Source organism: Ceratotherium simum, chromosome 26 (genome assembly GCF_057802395.1).
Source record: "Ceratotherium simum simum isolate JZ-2026a chromosome 26, ASM5780239v1, whole genome shotgun sequence".
Taxonomy (NCBI): Eukaryota; Metazoa; Chordata; class Mammalia; order Perissodactyla; family Rhinocerotidae; genus Ceratotherium; species Ceratotherium simum.
The window spans coordinates 7,753,133-7,770,498 of NC_141925.1; the positions used below are offsets into that span (position 1 = coordinate 7,753,133).

General features: G+C 43.8%; 1 protein-coding gene across 3 annotated transcripts in view; it reads right to left on the minus strand.

Moving 5' to 3' along the window:
- The window catches only part of USP7 (ubiquitin specific peptidase 7), a 77,626-nt gene that overhangs the window by 18,668 nt on the left and 41,592 nt on the right, over positions 1-17,366 (minus strand). For 2 of the 3 annotated variants that reach the window (XM_087449609.1, XM_087449610.1), the window contains exons 2-10: positions 15,585-15,689; positions 9,875-10,073; positions 7,836-7,974; positions 6,813-6,901; positions 4,451-4,559; positions 3,420-3,550; positions 2,873-2,927; positions 1,770-1,850; positions 1,581-1,671 (exon numbers count right to left, since the gene is read on the minus strand). In XM_087449609.1, the coding sequence (XP_087305735.1) occupies positions 1,581-1,671; positions 1,770-1,850; positions 2,873-2,927; positions 3,420-3,550; positions 4,451-4,559; positions 6,813-6,901; positions 7,836-7,974; positions 9,875-10,073; positions 15,585-15,689 (999 nt within the window). Of the gene's footprint in view, positions 1-1,580; positions 1,672-1,769; positions 1,851-2,872; positions 2,928-3,419; positions 3,551-4,450; positions 4,560-6,812; positions 6,902-7,835; positions 7,975-9,874; positions 10,074-14,658; positions 14,834-15,584; positions 15,691-17,366 lie in introns of those variants that run through there. The other variant, XM_014793455.2, reaches the window with a different exon arrangement.

Here is a 17,366-nt window from a genome sequence, read left to right on the forward strand (position 1 = left end):
AACCACCACTTCCACACACTGGACGACAGGCAGTGCAGGACAGCGACCCCTGAGAGAGCCCTTCAGCTGTTCCGGTCACTGTGTCGAGTCTCCAGGCTGCAATGCACGGCAGGGAACCCTGAACAGGGCCCAGAGGCTCTCTGAGGCACTGAGGAGACAACAGTGAGAATCTGAGGGTCCACGGCAGCTGCAATCCGTGGGACAGAGAGCCCAGGAGGGGCGAGCGGCCCAAGAGGAGAGCTCAGCAGTTTGCAGAGGGTTCTCTCGGAGCTGTCAGTGAGTGCTGGTCAGCGAGCAGAGAGGAAATTATCTGGGGCCGGGGAAGAGCCACTGAAAGGACCGGTGAATGGGCCTCAGAGCTCACAGCGGCCTGGGAACAGTCTGTATGCCCTCCAGCCACGGTGGAAAAGCCTCAGATCATATGGACTTCAGGCTGAAAACTCAGCAAGGTGCTGCCTCAGATCTGGGGACAAACGAGCCCTCAACTAAACGCTGCTGCACTCACACCCAACGAAGCCTGCAAACAAGCTTCCCAAGAGCCACGCTGTCTCCAAGGAGCTGGACCGGGCCCCGGAAAACGGGGAAGGACATCCAACACCCAACACGAGACAGACCACAATGGCCGTCAGCCAGCAAGAGCACCAGCCCAGGAGGAGGACAGAGGCCAGTCAACAGAAACAGACCCAGAAACCAAACAACACAATCAGGAGACGGACATTAAGTTACTATATTTCATGTATTTAATAAGATATCCAAACTGCCAATAAGCATACTGGAAAAGGCGACCACCTCACTCATCTTCAGGGAAATACAAATTAAAACCGAGGTAGCACCACAGTCCCACCAAAATGTTCCCAGTCTGACTGACAGTTCCGGCGTGGATGTGGACAATGCAAACTCTCACACACTGCTGCTGGGGGTGAAATCGATAAACCGATTTGGGAGACTTGCTAGCTTTACCTATTAAGCTGAATATTAAGCATACCCTATCAGCCAGCAATTCCACTTGCCTAAGTGCAAAATACAGGTGCACCAGAGACAGGCACAAAAGTGGCCTTATGCCTGATAGCCTCACAGTGCAAACAAAAATATCTATGAAGAGAAAAATAGTTTCAAAAAATTTTGATATATTCAAAAAGTGGAAAACTATACAGCAATGAAAATGATCACACTACTGCTTACTCACAACATGGATGAACCACACAGATATAATGTTGAGCAAACGAAATGAGAAACAGACACTACATCCCACATGATTCCATTTACATCAATATTTAAACCATGCAAAAAGTAATAACTAGCGTAGGATGTTAGATGCCCAAATATTGGTTTCCTCTGAGAAGGGGGAGGTAGCGACCAGGAAGGACCAACAGTGGTGCTAGCAAATGTTCTGTTTCTTGACCGGGGGTGGGGGTGAGGGGATGGTCACGAGCCTGTGTTCCCTCCGGGAGCTGTACACTCACGATTTGGGCAATTTTCTCTATCTATGCTACATTTCAATGAAAATCACTGGTGTAAATGAAGCATTAAACAAAACAGAAATGATCAAGAGGTCGTGCCATTATGGACACAGAACTTACTATTCTTCTTTCCTTTTATACTTAGCTGGATATCATAATAATCTTCTCTCCTATCAGATCGGTAGTCTACTTCTTTACACTGGATATAGGACTACAAGTTAAGAAAAATAAGATGGCTTCAGTATTAATTGTCAAAATATTCACATTTTAAATCTTCTAAAGTCATTCTTTTAAACTGGAATCACATACCACCATTTTGCCTCTGAATAATTTAGGTATGGTGCCTTCTACACACGTGCCTTTCATCTTATTTTCCACATTATCAAGCAACTGGAAAAGAAAATTTTAGCTTTAAGAAAATGTTATGCTTAATTAATATACAGTAATTTGAAACTTGACTAGGAAATTTCAATGGTCAAAGAAAATCTAGACTATAAATATTATGACCTTTGGCATGCAATTTATCAAAAACATATAAAATCTTCCTTGGTTGGATATTTACAAAAATATCTACATGCAACAGTTGAGATTAACCCTTTACACAGCCTTTGGAATGAATTAGTAATCTGTAGTGCCTTTAGAAGCATTTTTTATATTCGTTTTACCTCCGTGGAAAAGCATGTAAATTGAGCACTAAACTTAACTCGTATTGGTCCACACCAAGAGATTAATGAGGTTGAGCCTGTCAACAGGATTGACTGGTTTGTCCATGGATATTTAATGAACTGGATTCAATCCAGCTAGTGCTGCAAAAAAGAAAACACACCTTGCCCAGCCAATCACCTTGAATAGCCATTTCATGTTGTGTGTGTGTATGTGTGTGTGTGTGTGTGCATGTGTGTGTGTCTTTCTTTCATCACAACTGGAAGAATGGGAATTGGTTAGTGACTAAAGATGGTTCTAGGGAGAATCACCCACACAGAGGGCGGCCTCAGTGAGAACTTCTGTGTGAAGGAGGGGTCTGGACGCTACAGAGGAACAACACAAGTCACTGCTCTAAAGTGAGGGAGGATAAGCAGGACAGCTACGTAAGCCAACCCGTTGTTTCTCTGATTGATAACTCAGGTAGACAGACCAACGTAACACATTAAAAGTATACTACCTACTACTACTGAAATTTAATTCCCCTCATACTTCACTTTCAAATAATCATTCTTTTTTTCATTCTTTCTAGCTTGTAAACGTGACAAATGCTGCCTTTTCTCTCTAGCCTCGCTCTGGTCCTGAGCAAAGAGGGGCACATCTGAGTGATACTGACATGAAGGCGGCTTGAGGTTTCACTTGGTAACAGCTCCTGATGGTGCTTCAGAAGATTAAATGTAAGGAGTACACAATTACAGCTTAAAACTTACCACTCGACACAGCTCTTGAACATCATGTTGCATGAAGCTATCTAAAGTTTCCCACCTTAGAAAGATAAAATGAAACATTTATACTTAAAACTTCCAAATTTCAAATAAGAATAAATTAACAAGCAAAGTAGATTAAAAAATCTAAACTGTATCATCAGCCATTACTCTTAAATTCATTTTTTGAGGAAACTATTTTTGGAGGTTATAATTCAAAGATAAATTGAAGTTTATCAGGACACCAAAATGTTCAGAAGTTTTTTATCTTGTTCTGACAATCTTACTGCAAGGGAAGGTCGTGTTTGCAAGGAAATGTACATACATTTGAAAACTATACACGCCCTTTTCTTGAAAAGTAAAACTTTCAGTGAATTATTCCTCAAGCAAAATTCTAAAACAAAACCTCTATTTCCAAAGAGGTGAAACAACACAGTGATAAAAACACTGGCATAATTAGCGCTCACACACTATGCTCTCAATGCTTCCCCTCTCCCTTCATTCATCCTTAAAGAAAGCAGCCAAACGGACGGGGCAGCTCTTGCATACACACCCAAAGGACTTCGTCAGCTTTTTGGTTCCTACGGGCTTGTCACTGTGCTGCAGTTCGTAGAACACTCTTTGTAATGCTAAAGGAACGCTTTTAGATGAGTCGTCGCCCTCTGTCGGCATCATGTACACAGCCTAAAAGAAGTGAATCAGAAATAAAAATGGAACTTTATGTGAAAGTATCATTTCTAATATCACAATGGCTTAGACAGCTGCTAGGGCTTTTAACTATCCCCCAAAGAGGTCAGAAAGTTTAAAAAAAAAATCATCAAAGTCTTTAGAGACAATCTAGAAAACACAAGTAAAACGAATAAGAAAAATTATCTATAGCTCACCATCCAAACAGAACCACTTATTTTGTACTTCTTAGAGCAACATTTTTTAACTTAACATTACTTGTGAACAATAGATTTGATGAAACTTAAATGTTACTGAATCATCCACACTCAGCTATTCCCATGGTATACTATCACAGTAATTGGTGCTGTCCAGAAATAGCTCAAATATAACATGAAAGGCCAGCAGACCAGCCAGTGGTCCCCCACGACCAGGAGCACGTGTTGTCTGTACCACTTAACACTGTGCATATGACATGCCCAAAGTACAAACGCCTATCCTACATTAGATTCAAGGGACGTCTACTCTTTTTATTAATACTTATAAAAATAAGTTTTATCTACAATCAGTGAAAATCGGACTTCGAAGCCAGTGGTTTTTCAACAAATCAATTTTGATATAAAACTTCTCAAATGCTGCTGCTAATGGCTCTCACATTTAAAAAAAAAATCTTATTTCTAGCACAATTAAAGTTAGTCTATTAGCTGTAGTAAACTTTTGATCACCCAAGTTAGCTTTACAGGTGTCTGAACACTGAGGAATAGACATGTATAAGCATAAAATTGGGGTCCCTCTCAGGAGACAGCACTGTGGTACGAGGAGACACTGCCAAGCTTGGTGAGAGGATTTTGCTCGCCCCTAATACTTGAGAGAAAAGGGGAGGTGGAAGGTTGAGGGAGAGAAATACCATCCATTTACCTTTCGTAGTTGATTTGTGAAAAATAAAGTCTGCAGCAGGCTGTTCATGTAACAAGTCGCTCCCTGATTCTTTAAACCGACATAGCCCGTGTGCTTCTTTGAATCCCACCTACAAGATCAGTGTGAGGTTGAGGGAAAACTGCACCGACACCTCCTTGCTTCTGCAATGTGTGTGGAGGATTCGACCAGATGTCAGCGTGGTGGCCAACATTTCACTGCTAATGCACCGTCTCCTCTTTGCCACCATCCTGACACAGGACGAAGTCCAAGTGCCCCTCCAAGTTAATGCCTCATCACCAGGCCCAGGGCACTAGGGACAACAGAGCCACGAGTTCTCATTGCACACTCCCTTCCATGGTCACTGATTCTGTTCCCCCAAGTGCGTGGAGCAGTGCAAATGCAACCCCAGCATTCGAGAAGCAGCGTAAGCACTGTCTGCTGGCAGCAGCACTGCCATCGTTTACCAAGATCAGCAGTCACAGACACTAATTATATATTTGTATCAAATGACCCCCAATGTAGTTCTATTACATGCATATTAAGTCACGTGCGTAGTCAGCAAGACATAGAAACAGCTGAAACTCCTCTTTTCTGTAGAATCGCATACAAAGGAAAAGACAGGCATGTACACTGGCAAATTTTAGTTCAGACTTCTAAACTCCTAGACATTCTTCCTCCTTAGTCTGCTATTCTGGTGGTTGGGTAGGAGCAAGGTAGTCTTCCCAGAGTTAACAGTCCCCTCTGCCCTCCTTCCCTCCCCCCAGTACTAATAGGAAGCTAAAGAGAATGCCACTTGAAAGCAGAACCACCCACCCACTCCACCCCCACCTCCCTCTGTACATAATACAAAGACATGAACAAACACGCTCTCCACCAGGCGTGACCAACTCTAGAGGGGACATTTACTGTGGGGTCAGGGTCAGCAGTGCCCTGTGATTCCAGGGGTTAGTCCACGGCCTTGCAAACACGCTCAGGTGTACCAAATGGCCCTGGTTAAAATGCACATGTGGGCAAAGCATCTTAAAATTGGCAAGAAAACACAAGAATCCTGAATTACAGATGGTTATTTTACAATCAAAGATTTAGGTGATAATGGTTGAGTAGATTTTGACAAGTGAGAGCAAACCAAGAAATCTGTTTTGATTGGTAAAGCTGAAAAATTTGGTCTACTTTTTTAAGCCAAAAGACGTTATCATAAGCATAAGGGAAAAGTTTTTAAAACGAGAAAAAAAAAACAATTAAAAAACCTTGTTTTTGCCCCATACTCCTGATACCTGAATACAACTTAAGTGTATGTTTTGAAAAGGCTACTTAATAAAAGCCTGATTCCTCCTGTACCAATCCAATCAATATAAAAACTAATAAATCTTATTTGCTTTTTAAAAAATTCCCAGCACACCCCCACGCCCCGGCCACGTTAGCCAGGACCTGGACCAAGTGACAGCTCCTTCTTGGCTGCCCTCCTGTTCTTGGCCCCATTCCGTCTAGCTCACCTATGCACTCTCGCCAAAGGACACGGCCTTATGCAATGCAGAAAATAACGTGAGCAACAGACTGGTGCCTGCCACTCAACCTCCTCTCCGCCAGCGTTGTGTGGTTTCATGCTTGGGCCTTAAAAACTTCACTGGTCTTCTACAACCTGATCCCAACATGCCCTCAGCCTTTAGTCCCCTCTTCACGCTGTCCCGACACGCTGCCCTGATGCGCTGCCCTGATGCACTGCCCTGCTGGTGTCTTTCATGTTGTTCTTCCCACCCCCAAATTCTGTTGACATCTCTCCTTATCAACAAATGACCCAATGCCATACATTTTTTAAGGCCCAAAACTTCCTCTTACACCAGACTCCCCTGGACTGAGCGACAGAAGCATCTCCTTGCAGGTCCTCCTCCAATTTCTGTCCTGCCTCACTTCCCACTTCAACCGGCCAGTGGTGCTCAACTCCGCCCCTGCTTACCCATCATCACACACTGAGGACACTCAGATTTTCACATCCCTGCCCTCTACAAAATAAAAACAGAGCAGCTCCTGCTGTCGTCATTTACGTACTGGTCTTAACTCCTCTACCCAACCAGTCTGTACGTTCTTTGAGGACAGAAACCCATGGCTGTCTCGTTGACCATAATTACATGCCCAGTGCACAGCAGTGTCTGACACACAGGAACCGCTCAATAAATCTGCTCAATAAAGGAATGAATGTGAAGCTAGCACACACATCTGTGTATTCTGTACATGTGTGCCAAGGGGCGCGCAGGGGGAGGGCGCTCCTCTGTTGAATATATGCATCTCTGTTAATATGCTAATGCTTCTCTCACCACAGCACAAAAGACGTTTGTTAATAGCACCCAATTAAAGGAAAACTTACGCAACTCCATGGGGAGCATCGGCCTGTACAAAGACTTCAAAAGTAACTTTGTCATCATCTATAAATCCTTTCTCAGGATCAGTCACTTCCTATAAAAAATGAGAATATCCAACTTGTGTGAGAACATCCAAATGCTCATATCATTCCACAGAGGCAGCCACCGTGTACTGCATAGATTAAAATACTACTTTTTCAAACACCCAAATGGTGCTTCTAGTTCTGCAGCGTTTTGATTTGTTCTAAACTGTTCTCTGAACAAAAACAGAAAAGCCTGGCTCCTCGAGGCGGCAGCCAGAGGCACTGGGGGCTCAGTGCCACAGCATGGACTGGAGGAATCGGCACCTGCTCCAAGGAGCCAGGCTCGGGGAGGTTCGGGGACGCTCTACTGGTTTCTACCTCTGTAAAAAGCAGCCAAAATGAACAGACTTGAGAATTTTTTTTTTTTTTATAAAGATACAAATATTTATTTATTTATTTATTTTTGCTAGGAGATCAGCCCTGAGCTAACATCTGCCAATCCTCCTCTTTTTTTGCTGAGGAAGACTGGCCCTGGGCTAACATCCGTGCCCATCTTCCTCTACTTTATACGGGATGCCACCACAGCATGGCCTGACAAGCGCTGCGTCGGTGTGCGCCCGGGATCCGAACTGGCGAACCCCGGGCGGCCACAGCGGAGCGTGCGCACTTAACCGCTTGCGCCAGCGGGCCGGCCCCTGGACTTGAGAATTAATGAAGTTAGGGCAAATCACCCCACACTATGCCTGACTCAGGAAAGAGCCCCAATCGGTATTTCTTTTAAAGGAAACCTGGCCTATCAGGAAAGCTTGTGACTACCTCACAATGTCTGACAAAAAGCCGAGACTTGAGTCCTGTTGGCTGCTAAACACATGTTCACAGATACCTGTCCAACTCATGGCACAAACATTTGGACTCTAAAACGAACACAAGGACTTGAAGAAATACAGAATAAGCGGAACAAGGAATAATGCTCAGATTATTCAGTCTAAATACACTGTTACTTACACTCCAGGCCATAAAATTGGAAAATCCCCAATCGTTTTCTTTATGGAAGAACAAATGACTAATACGACGACTGAAGGACTTCTCATCATCTCTGTAATTTATGATCTTCAGCACTGCCTGTGCATGGCAAGACCACGACCTGTTTAAAGAAAATAATCTACGCCTTAGTTGAGAAATTTAACTGATGTTTATACATTTTTTAAAACACACAAAAAAATTCCCATATTTCTGTTCTTTTTTCTCTTCTATTGTATTTGGAGGGATCGGGGTGGGGAGACGGGTTCACCTCTAAGGGAGAAAGAAGCGTGCCCCTGAAGCAGTCTGTGGTGCAGTGACCTAATGCATGGTTTTATTCATTTTTTAATTTCTGAGAAGTTTTATGCCAAGTTTTTTTATTGGTATCTATAAAATACAAGTTTCAAACTTTAAATACTGGTCCTAGGTTTTGTAAGAGACTATAGCTTTTTGGTTCTAGTATCTATTACGGATATGATTTGAAAAGAACAGAAAAAGAAGAAAATGATGATAATGCTATCTTTCAGATGAACAGACTTCAAGCTCTAGGTTCTCCTGATAAAGGTGTCACTCTGAGCGTCCTTCCTGCCCCTGAAGCTCGCGGGTCCTGTGGCTCTGGTCCTCCAAGAACACCTCTCACACAGCCCGTAGGCAGGGCTGTGCGGGGGCTCCCGAAGAACCCTGAGCCTGGGACAAATCACAACCACGAGAGAAATGACTGCAGGTGCAGTCAAGTTTGGGGCAGACCACAGAAGGGCCTCACAATCAATGCTTAAAATGTTTAAAAGCCAAAAAGACACACCACTTGAAAAGTTCACTAAAGGTTTACAATCACGGTTGAGCTTTATAAAGGACTGCTGGAGCTGAACTCTGACCTGGCTGCAGACTCACTACCACAAGCGGAGAGCAGTGTGTTCATGGCAGCACTTCTGCCTGCTCAGATGCTTCCGCGGGACGTGGACAGCTCACTGTTCTTCCAAACTACCATTCAGGTACAATTGTCTGTTAGACTAAAATCTAACCCAAATAGCAGATCAGGTCATAACGAGAACACAGGAAACACAGGAAGAAGAAACTTAACCTATATACAGGCTCTGGCCGCACCATAAAATTGGCTGGGCACTTCTTAAACGTTCAAGTACAAAGAAAAATGAAATGAACTGTGTTCCTTGGAGCTTTGACAGCATAGCTAGAGCCAGCGCTTTTGGGGAACAATCTTCATTGAGGGCCCCAACCTGGGGGTGGCGGGGAGACTGGAAGGATGGGTCCGAGGAAGCAGCCTTCTCTGACTCCTCGACGTGGAATGAGAAAGACAGGGTGACAGTGATCCGGATCCCCTCAAACACTGTCTTCTAACAACGAGCTTCTGAGGAATGCTGGGCAGTGACAGTTTTTAGGGGAAGAGTCAAACTTTTGACATTGAATCAATAGATAGAAAATGTGAAGCCCTAATCTTTGGTTTCATCTGAATAGAGCAACCACCAAGACTCTTCTCAATTTTAAGACATTTTATAATGTACCTTTTTTCAGAAATTACATGAATAAACTTTTTTTTTTCCAAAATAAGCCAGAGAGGCCCATCTTGTAAAACCCTGAAAGAATGTTTTAATTTGAACTTTCTGAGTAACCCACAGGAATTGGTTAACACACCATGAGGAGGATGTCGGGCCTGAGGAATTTCCTTAACCAGAATTTCCCCCTCAGGCAGTTACTGGTAGAGTTAAGAATTAAGCCTGGTAATCCAGGAGTCAGCTGGTCCAGATGGGCTGATTCCATGTTCCATGGGCTGGTAGATTCTAACACGTGAACTTTAGTGTTTTATTTGCAAGAAAAATATACACCATTTCTAGTTTGGACATAATACCTACCAGTCGAGTTTTAAATAGGGAAATGTATTTAATTTAAAATCAAAGGGCTATGTAGAGGCAGCAAGGAAATTCAAAAAGAGGCCGATCAAATTTGGCTTCCAATAATGTATTATAACTATTTGTGGATTTGTAATTGCATCATTTAAACCGTCTTACGTGGAATCAGATTCAGCATTGCACTGGAGAAAGAATCCTACGCTTTTTTGGTGTGGTCTGTCTGGATAAAAGCGTGGCATCACCATAATCTTCCATGGCAGATTTCGCACAAAACACGGAGGGCTAAGGACCGACTCACTCAGTCTGCTGAAGCGCTCGACAGTGAACTGAAAGGTTGCCTCGGAGCGCCAACTCGTGTCTGCAAGAAAACGCTTTGTCAGTCACAGAGCCCGGGCACTGGGAAACAACACTGAAAGCACCAAAAAACTTAGCATAAACTACTCTACACAACTGCAATCTGACTGCTAAAACCTAAGTCGTTGGAAAAATGAGAGTGTCATTTCCAATTTATTAATAACCTAAAACAGCAAGACGACATACAGCTTCTGTGTAAACGAAATAGAAAACTCAGAGTGCTAACAACACACACTGCCTTCCCTCCTAGGTTCAAAGCTCGGTGTCATAAGATGTCCACGCTGCTCTATCATTAATTCCCAAGTAATCCTTAGTGAGTGGAGAGACTTTGGAGAGAAGCAATGAAACGGCTCATGTACCATCTGTCCAAGCACAGGACTCGTGGAGGAAAGGAAAAAGGCTTGGACTTGGGCGAGCCTGGAGAAGAGAGATGAAGGGGCGCTGAATATGTAGGCACGTACGGCCTTCGGAGGGAGTGGGAAACAGCCATTCCTGCAGAAGCGCAGCACTGTTTAGAGACAAGATTCCTAAGAAGTTAGCCTAAAAATAAATGTTAACTTCATTAGTTCACAACTTTTGTGAAATACCAGCCTAGACTCCCTAAGGAGAATAATCAAAAAAAAAAAAAAAAAAAAGAAATTGGTATTCTTTTCAACATGAATAGTATAAATTGTTAAATTTACTCAACAAGACTGAAGGCCAATTTAATGAATTAAGGTTTCCTCCAATAAAAAGCAAAGTCTTGATACAGTGCCTCTTAGCAGACTTGCAACTAAAAGCCAAAATTCAGAATGCTACCTTTTACTGATGGTGACCGTGTACAAGTGACACAGCCTGCCGACAGCTTGGACAAGCCCAGCAGTGCCCACACCATGAGGAGGAGCAGCCCCCACGGCCACCTCGCCCATCTGTCACTGGCCGGCACCTTATAACACATCCTAGAACCGCTGCAGCAAGGCCAAATTGCTATACAAGTTCCTTAACGCTCTCTCTCACTTTCTGCACCTATCTCGCTGCAGATTGGCAACAGGTCATAGACCGGCAGGGGGCCGAGGGCCACACTTTGAGGAACCACAATTGGTCTCTAGAATCGAAGATGCCTGGAAGGTTTTTTCTGGTTTAGAATCAGGCACTATTTTGACGCCCAGGCTCCTGAAGCACAAAGTGAGACTCACAGGCTTGGGGGAAGAAGAGCATGTTAAGAACACACTCCCTTGTTTCATCCTTCAGTCTCCAAACTTCACTAACACAAGCAAGCACTCAGGACGCAGACTTCTCAGTGCACAGACTGCTTCGTTTGCGACTAATTCAATTTGTTCTTTAGAAAACATGTCCATCAGTCCTCACGAGAGGGTAGTCTTCTTCACCAAAGGAAAAAACCAAAAGTATACATGACAGTTAGCGTTTTACCTTCTTTTCAACACTCTTCATCCCCCACTTTTTCACTACACATAACCCGTCTCCGCAGTTGACAGAGAGGGCCTCCGGGAGGAAGCACAGCTGGACAGGGTGAGTCCCGTCTGAGGGGGCATCACGTATTCAAGCCTCTTCAGGTGGCAGGTATTGCCCTAATCCCTTTGAGGGACAGAAGTCCACCAAAAAGGCAAGAAACCTGTTCAAGAGAATGACGTCTAGAATGGCTCAGGAGAAAAGTGGGCCACTTTTTCATAGCCGGACAAATCACATTTGAGCAGCACGTAAATCCTGTGAGGCGGGCAAGGGCAGATGTTCTTCCTCACTTTACGGATGAGGAAACCAAGGCTCGCTGCGGTTACGTGGCTTATCTTATCCAGAGTGTTTTACAAAGTGACCACGGGGGGTTTCAACACCCAAGATTTTGTGGACACTAAGCACAGTGACTCCGCCTTTGGTTTGTAAGACGCCGTTCTCAAGCTGAACTTAGGGCCACACCACCGCAGACCCCAACAAAGCTGGCCTGCATTACAGTGAGCAGGAGAACAACGAACGTAAGTCACCGCTGGACACTCACTCCTGGGGCCTCAAGAGTTCAGAGTTGCAAGAGCCCATCTTTCTTCTAATGCATCTATTTTGTTTTCAGATACAATTCAGCTCTTTGTAGCATTAGACTTTTATATAGACAAACACTGATATAATTATTATAAATGCTCTTTTGTTCTTCCACCGCACACTTTAGTCAAATTTCTGAATTAATCTTTAAAAATAAGGTAGGTCCCAACATTGAACTCAGCGTGGCACTGAGTCCACGAGATGGCAAGCCCTTCAGTGGCCCTCGCCTGGCACTACCCTGCTCTCAGGGCTCAGGTCACACTCGAATTATAAACCAGATGGGAGATTCTGCCCCACATTTAAGGCACATTCTTAGAACAGACTTATCTTCAGAAATATGCTAATAAGGAAGCTTAACACGAGATTTCATGTGAATAAAAATGTCACCGATGGCTCTAAACTCTTCATACCAAGCGAATAACTGAACAATTATATTAAATACCAAAAGATCAAGACAGAATGTCTACAAAAAAGAGCAGCAGACTTGAAACCCGCCTTTGGCAGACTGGGCTGCCCTGATTATCCTCCTGTGAGGAATTACATGAGACTGATAAACATCTCTGCCCAAGAAAATGGGTGAAAGGTACTCAGGATTCTATGTACTATTTTTGCAACTTTCTGTGTGTCTATAATTACTTCAAAAGTAAAAAAAAAATTTTTAAGGTGGTACACTTGGGATTATGAAGGATACCCCATATCCTGCAGAATCGGTAATTCATCCGAATAGAGACTAACCTGCCTGGATGGCACAGAGCATTGATTTCATCACTTCCTGCATCCTCCCATCGTGAATGACAGGATGAGGAGCCTGTGCTGACCGCGGTGCTCACACAGCCTCATTCAAAAAACTAGATAACCCACTACCTTCAAATCCGGCCCCCGGAGGGTGGTGTCAGCTCTCACATAGTCCAAAGCTACCACCGTGCCCATTCCTACACCAATCTTATCTTCTCAGGGAAAGGCCAATGGACCAAGCCTGGGGTTCAGTTGCACGAAAAAGTACAGAAGATATAACACTTTAGGTTTTTCAATCAGAAAAGTTAGCCAGAAGTTTTCCCAAATGGCCCCCTGGCAGTAATTTTATCAAACCCCAATTATTCACTCTAATACAAGTCTTTGCAATTCCTAGCTAATCCCGAGAATTATGTTTGTTTCATGGGTACCAAAAGTCTAGATCTAGATCCATCCAGATCTGCAGAGGCTGCATTTGCTCTAAAACTTCTCCTGGTCATCTAAGGAAATACTGAGTAAGAAACTAAAATCAAAGCAGAGTAAGTAGATACAACTAGAAAATGATTCTGATACTTGCCCATAATTCTAAGTTAACAGGATTTTTAAATGCTCTCCGCCTCAACTAAACATTCTTCCAGTCTGTGCTGTCAGCTCTTTATAACTTTTCTATGAGAAACTTCCCTTACTAAGAAGGCCTCTCTGAACTGCTGATGCATCGATAATTCTCATCCAGTGTTTCCCAGACTGTGTGCCCGACTTTAATGTGCTAAAAGGGGATTCAGCAGACAGGAGCTCTGAAGGCCAGAGTCTTGGGGAATCATTAAAGACTTTGGGAGCAAGGTGTCAGGACGCTGCCGGCTCGGAGGCGCACTGCAGTTCAGAAGCTCAGTTAGGACTCCTCAAACTCCCTCGATTTCTCCACACTTTTCACAACACACTTATATCCTGCAGGAGTGTTTCAACATACACATCACAGCCGGGAGGACGCGGCCCAAAACCACGCGGCCCAAAACTAAGGCTTCTACCCTAGAACCAGAACCATCTCCCTCCCGCCCCCTTCGCCATCAAATCGACGTGATCTTTTCACTCTGTTACCCCCGAGCCTTTCGAAAAGCACCGAAATTCCAAACCAGGAAGAAAGTCTACTGAAGCCCATCTACTTTCTCCTATAATACACTTTTCCCGTTCGGCAATTCACAACAGGAGGATTTCCACTTTTAGGTTCTATGGTTTAGCACCATTCTTTACTACTAATAATTTAGTAAAATCTGTCTCAAGAGGAAAGGGATTTTATGTACATTATGATCTCATGACAGTGGTGCTCAGATGAGGCTCTCGGGCCCCCAGGAGACATCTGGCAGTGTCTAGAGACATTTTGGTTGTCACGACTAGGGGTCATAAGGGCAGGATGACACTGGCATTACAGAATGCACAGGACAGCCCCCTACAACAAAGAAGGATCCACCCAAAAAAGGCAACAGTGCCGAGGCTGACAAACCCTGCCCGTTATCTACATTTGTGCCTCCTCCCAAGCCCTCCCCGATGAAAACACGTGCGGAAATATTAGACTGGGAGTGCTCTCATTAATGGGCTGGGCCAGTTACTGCTCCACACGTTCCAGAATCGATCGCTAACGCACACCTGGCGTGTCAGACCTGGCCATGCCTTCCCAACTGTGTTCTCGGAACTACTTTTGGCATCTCCGATGTCTGCAGTGAAACCGAGAGCCCAGCGACCACAGGGACCACACCCACACCGCTGCCCTCGTCTACAGTGGAAAGCGCACTCCATGGGAACAAAGCAGCGGGGTTTAGACCACGCCTCTTTACCTTCCTCAGATATTGCCTCAGCCAGCTGCCAGGGGTAAACCGCACTGTGAGAGAACTCTCAACTACGGCTGCAGTTTCTCATGGAGGCTGAACTTTTGGCAGGAGGTCTGAACAGGAGTCCTTCTGGTGGTGCAGCCCGTGACTGACGGTTTCTTTCAACTGCCCCGTTACACCCCTGGGAAGGACACAACCCTCATGAGGATTGATGGACATGCTTTTGACAGAACACGGTTTCATATTACACTGCTAGATTCCAGGGGCTGCCTAAAGTGATTACTGGCTGCTACCTTCTCACGATTTTGACCTTGCAAATAAATGTACAGGTCACACAGACTAACAAAATTATAAAGAAGAAATAGCCTCGAAGGGAGTGATTTCCTAGGCACAAAATGTCCATGCATGTACATATGCATACACTTTCTGCATAGAAGATACAGACCAAAAGTTAGCGTGGGAGAAGGAAGCCCAAAGCTCGATTCTGATTTCACACCTAACAGGAGCAGGGAGGGATTATCAACTACAGACAACTGATACACACACTACAATAAGAATGCAATGGAAAGCCAAGTTCCAATGTCTAGAAGTATCCTGCTGCAAACAAAAAGAAAAGGAGAGTAAGATATACCTGCTGTTCTCAATACCAGCCGTGGCTGGAAAATGCAGGCCCGAGCAAATACCCATCTATTACAACTTCTGATTTTAAGCCTTCTTGCCTAGGTTGGGGAGAATCAACTTACCTTGAAATTTGTAACCAATCTTGAAATTCAAAACCAAAACAGGTTCCTAAATTTTCCTCAGATACAGCCTCCTGAAAACTAGCTACTCTTAAGCAACTCAGAAGTACTCAAGGAAGAAATACACATCGCATGTGTCTGTGCTGCTGACTGTTTTCCGCCAACGCAACGAAGCAAAACACACACACTTACCATCCTCCATGTCTTCCTCGGTGGTGTTGTGTCCATCACTCATGGCCACATTCCCGTTGATGACAGGGTTCTGAGTAATTCTGGGTGGGTCATCTGTATCTCCAGCTTTAAAGAAAACAAAGAAATTCCATGGTTTTTACCTTCATGGCTTGGATTAAATAAACAAAAACACAGCTGTACTTTTGATGATTTTCAGTCACTAGTAAGTTCCAACTGTGCCAAAATAAACACATTCTAACCCAAAAGGTGTTTACTAAATAGGAGCTTTTGTTCACTTTCAAAATGCTAAATGGGATACGAAGACACACCATGCAACACAATAATCTGCTCCACTTGCAATATTTATTTTGAAATAGGTTTCCTACTCACTAAAACTCAATCCTAGAGAAAACATTGTCGAGGGTTTACTAAATATATACAAAACAGTGTACATTAGAACTTTCTACCATGGATATACGTCAGTGCCTTAAAATATCAAATTGTCATTCCCAAAGCGTTGCTGGTCAATTACTGTACAATTAAAGTATAAACCCATGCAAAGCCAGGACTGGAGTTTTGGGGGTGCAGAGAATGAGGAAAGGGGGTCCTTGGGAGGACTGGCATGTATAAAGAACCTGGAAAGAGTTGATAAACTAATAAAACGTTTTTTTCATTCTAAATGTTTGCTGAAATCTGGCTTAAAAAACATTTGCATATAATCAGAAACATGGATTCAAAACTTTTAAGCATGACTGGCAAATACAAGGTGTAAACTCCAACTGTCACATTCTCATCACTATTTTCATTCACTAATTTCAAAACAATCCTTTTACACTGACATACGTCCATAATTTAAAAGGAAAAAAACTATGGCAAGACTTAGGATTTTTTTTTTTTTTTAAGATTTTATTTATTTTTTTCCCCAAAGCCCCAGTAGATAGTTGTATGTCATAGTTGCACATCCTTCTAGTTGCTGTATGTGGGATGCGGCCTCAGCGTGGCCGGAGAAGTGGTGCGTCGGTGCGCACCCGGGATCCGAACCCGGGCCGCCAGCAGCGGAGCGCACGCACTTCACCGCTAAGCCACCGGGCCGGCCAAGGCTTAGGATTTATAAATAGCCTTTACTGGCCCAAAGGGCCACACCTCATATTTATATCCTCTCCTTCCACATGTCAGGACAGTGCGGTGCGTTTAATGCTGGCCCCATGTGTTGCCTGTCCAGTCAGCTTTCCCTGGTGCATCAGACACTCCGACAGAAATTAAGAGTCTTGGTTACAAACAGGAGATGTGGTTTTTGAAATCCACTCCATAGGTGTGCCCTTGGCCGCCAGTAGTTCACAGCCTCTCCACCATTCAGGCCAGCAATCAGTCTGATTCAGCACCACGGAGAGCACCCCTCCTCTGCCCACTCTAGACACTCCAAAACCCCAACTATCAGGTTACAGCTCTCAGATAATTTATGAATATAAACCGCACTTTTTTCCATCTTAATCAGCTCAAAACACACCTTATAAATCCTTGGAAGCCAAGAAACAAGTATGACCACCTGAATTTAGATAGACCCCTTCCAATCTTAATATTCTTAAGTTGTTTTATTAAATATCAATATATACAATTAACAATTGTGTTAAAAGTTATTTTTAAAAACAAACATATATACATTTTTTAACTGGTCCTTCTACCACCGCGCCCTCAGAGAAAAACTGGAGGGGAGTAGAGAAAGGAGAAATCCCCTTTGCTGATGCTTAACTAGCTCAAACTCTAAAACATATGCACCTAAAAAGCAAAATGAAAGGGGCTGGC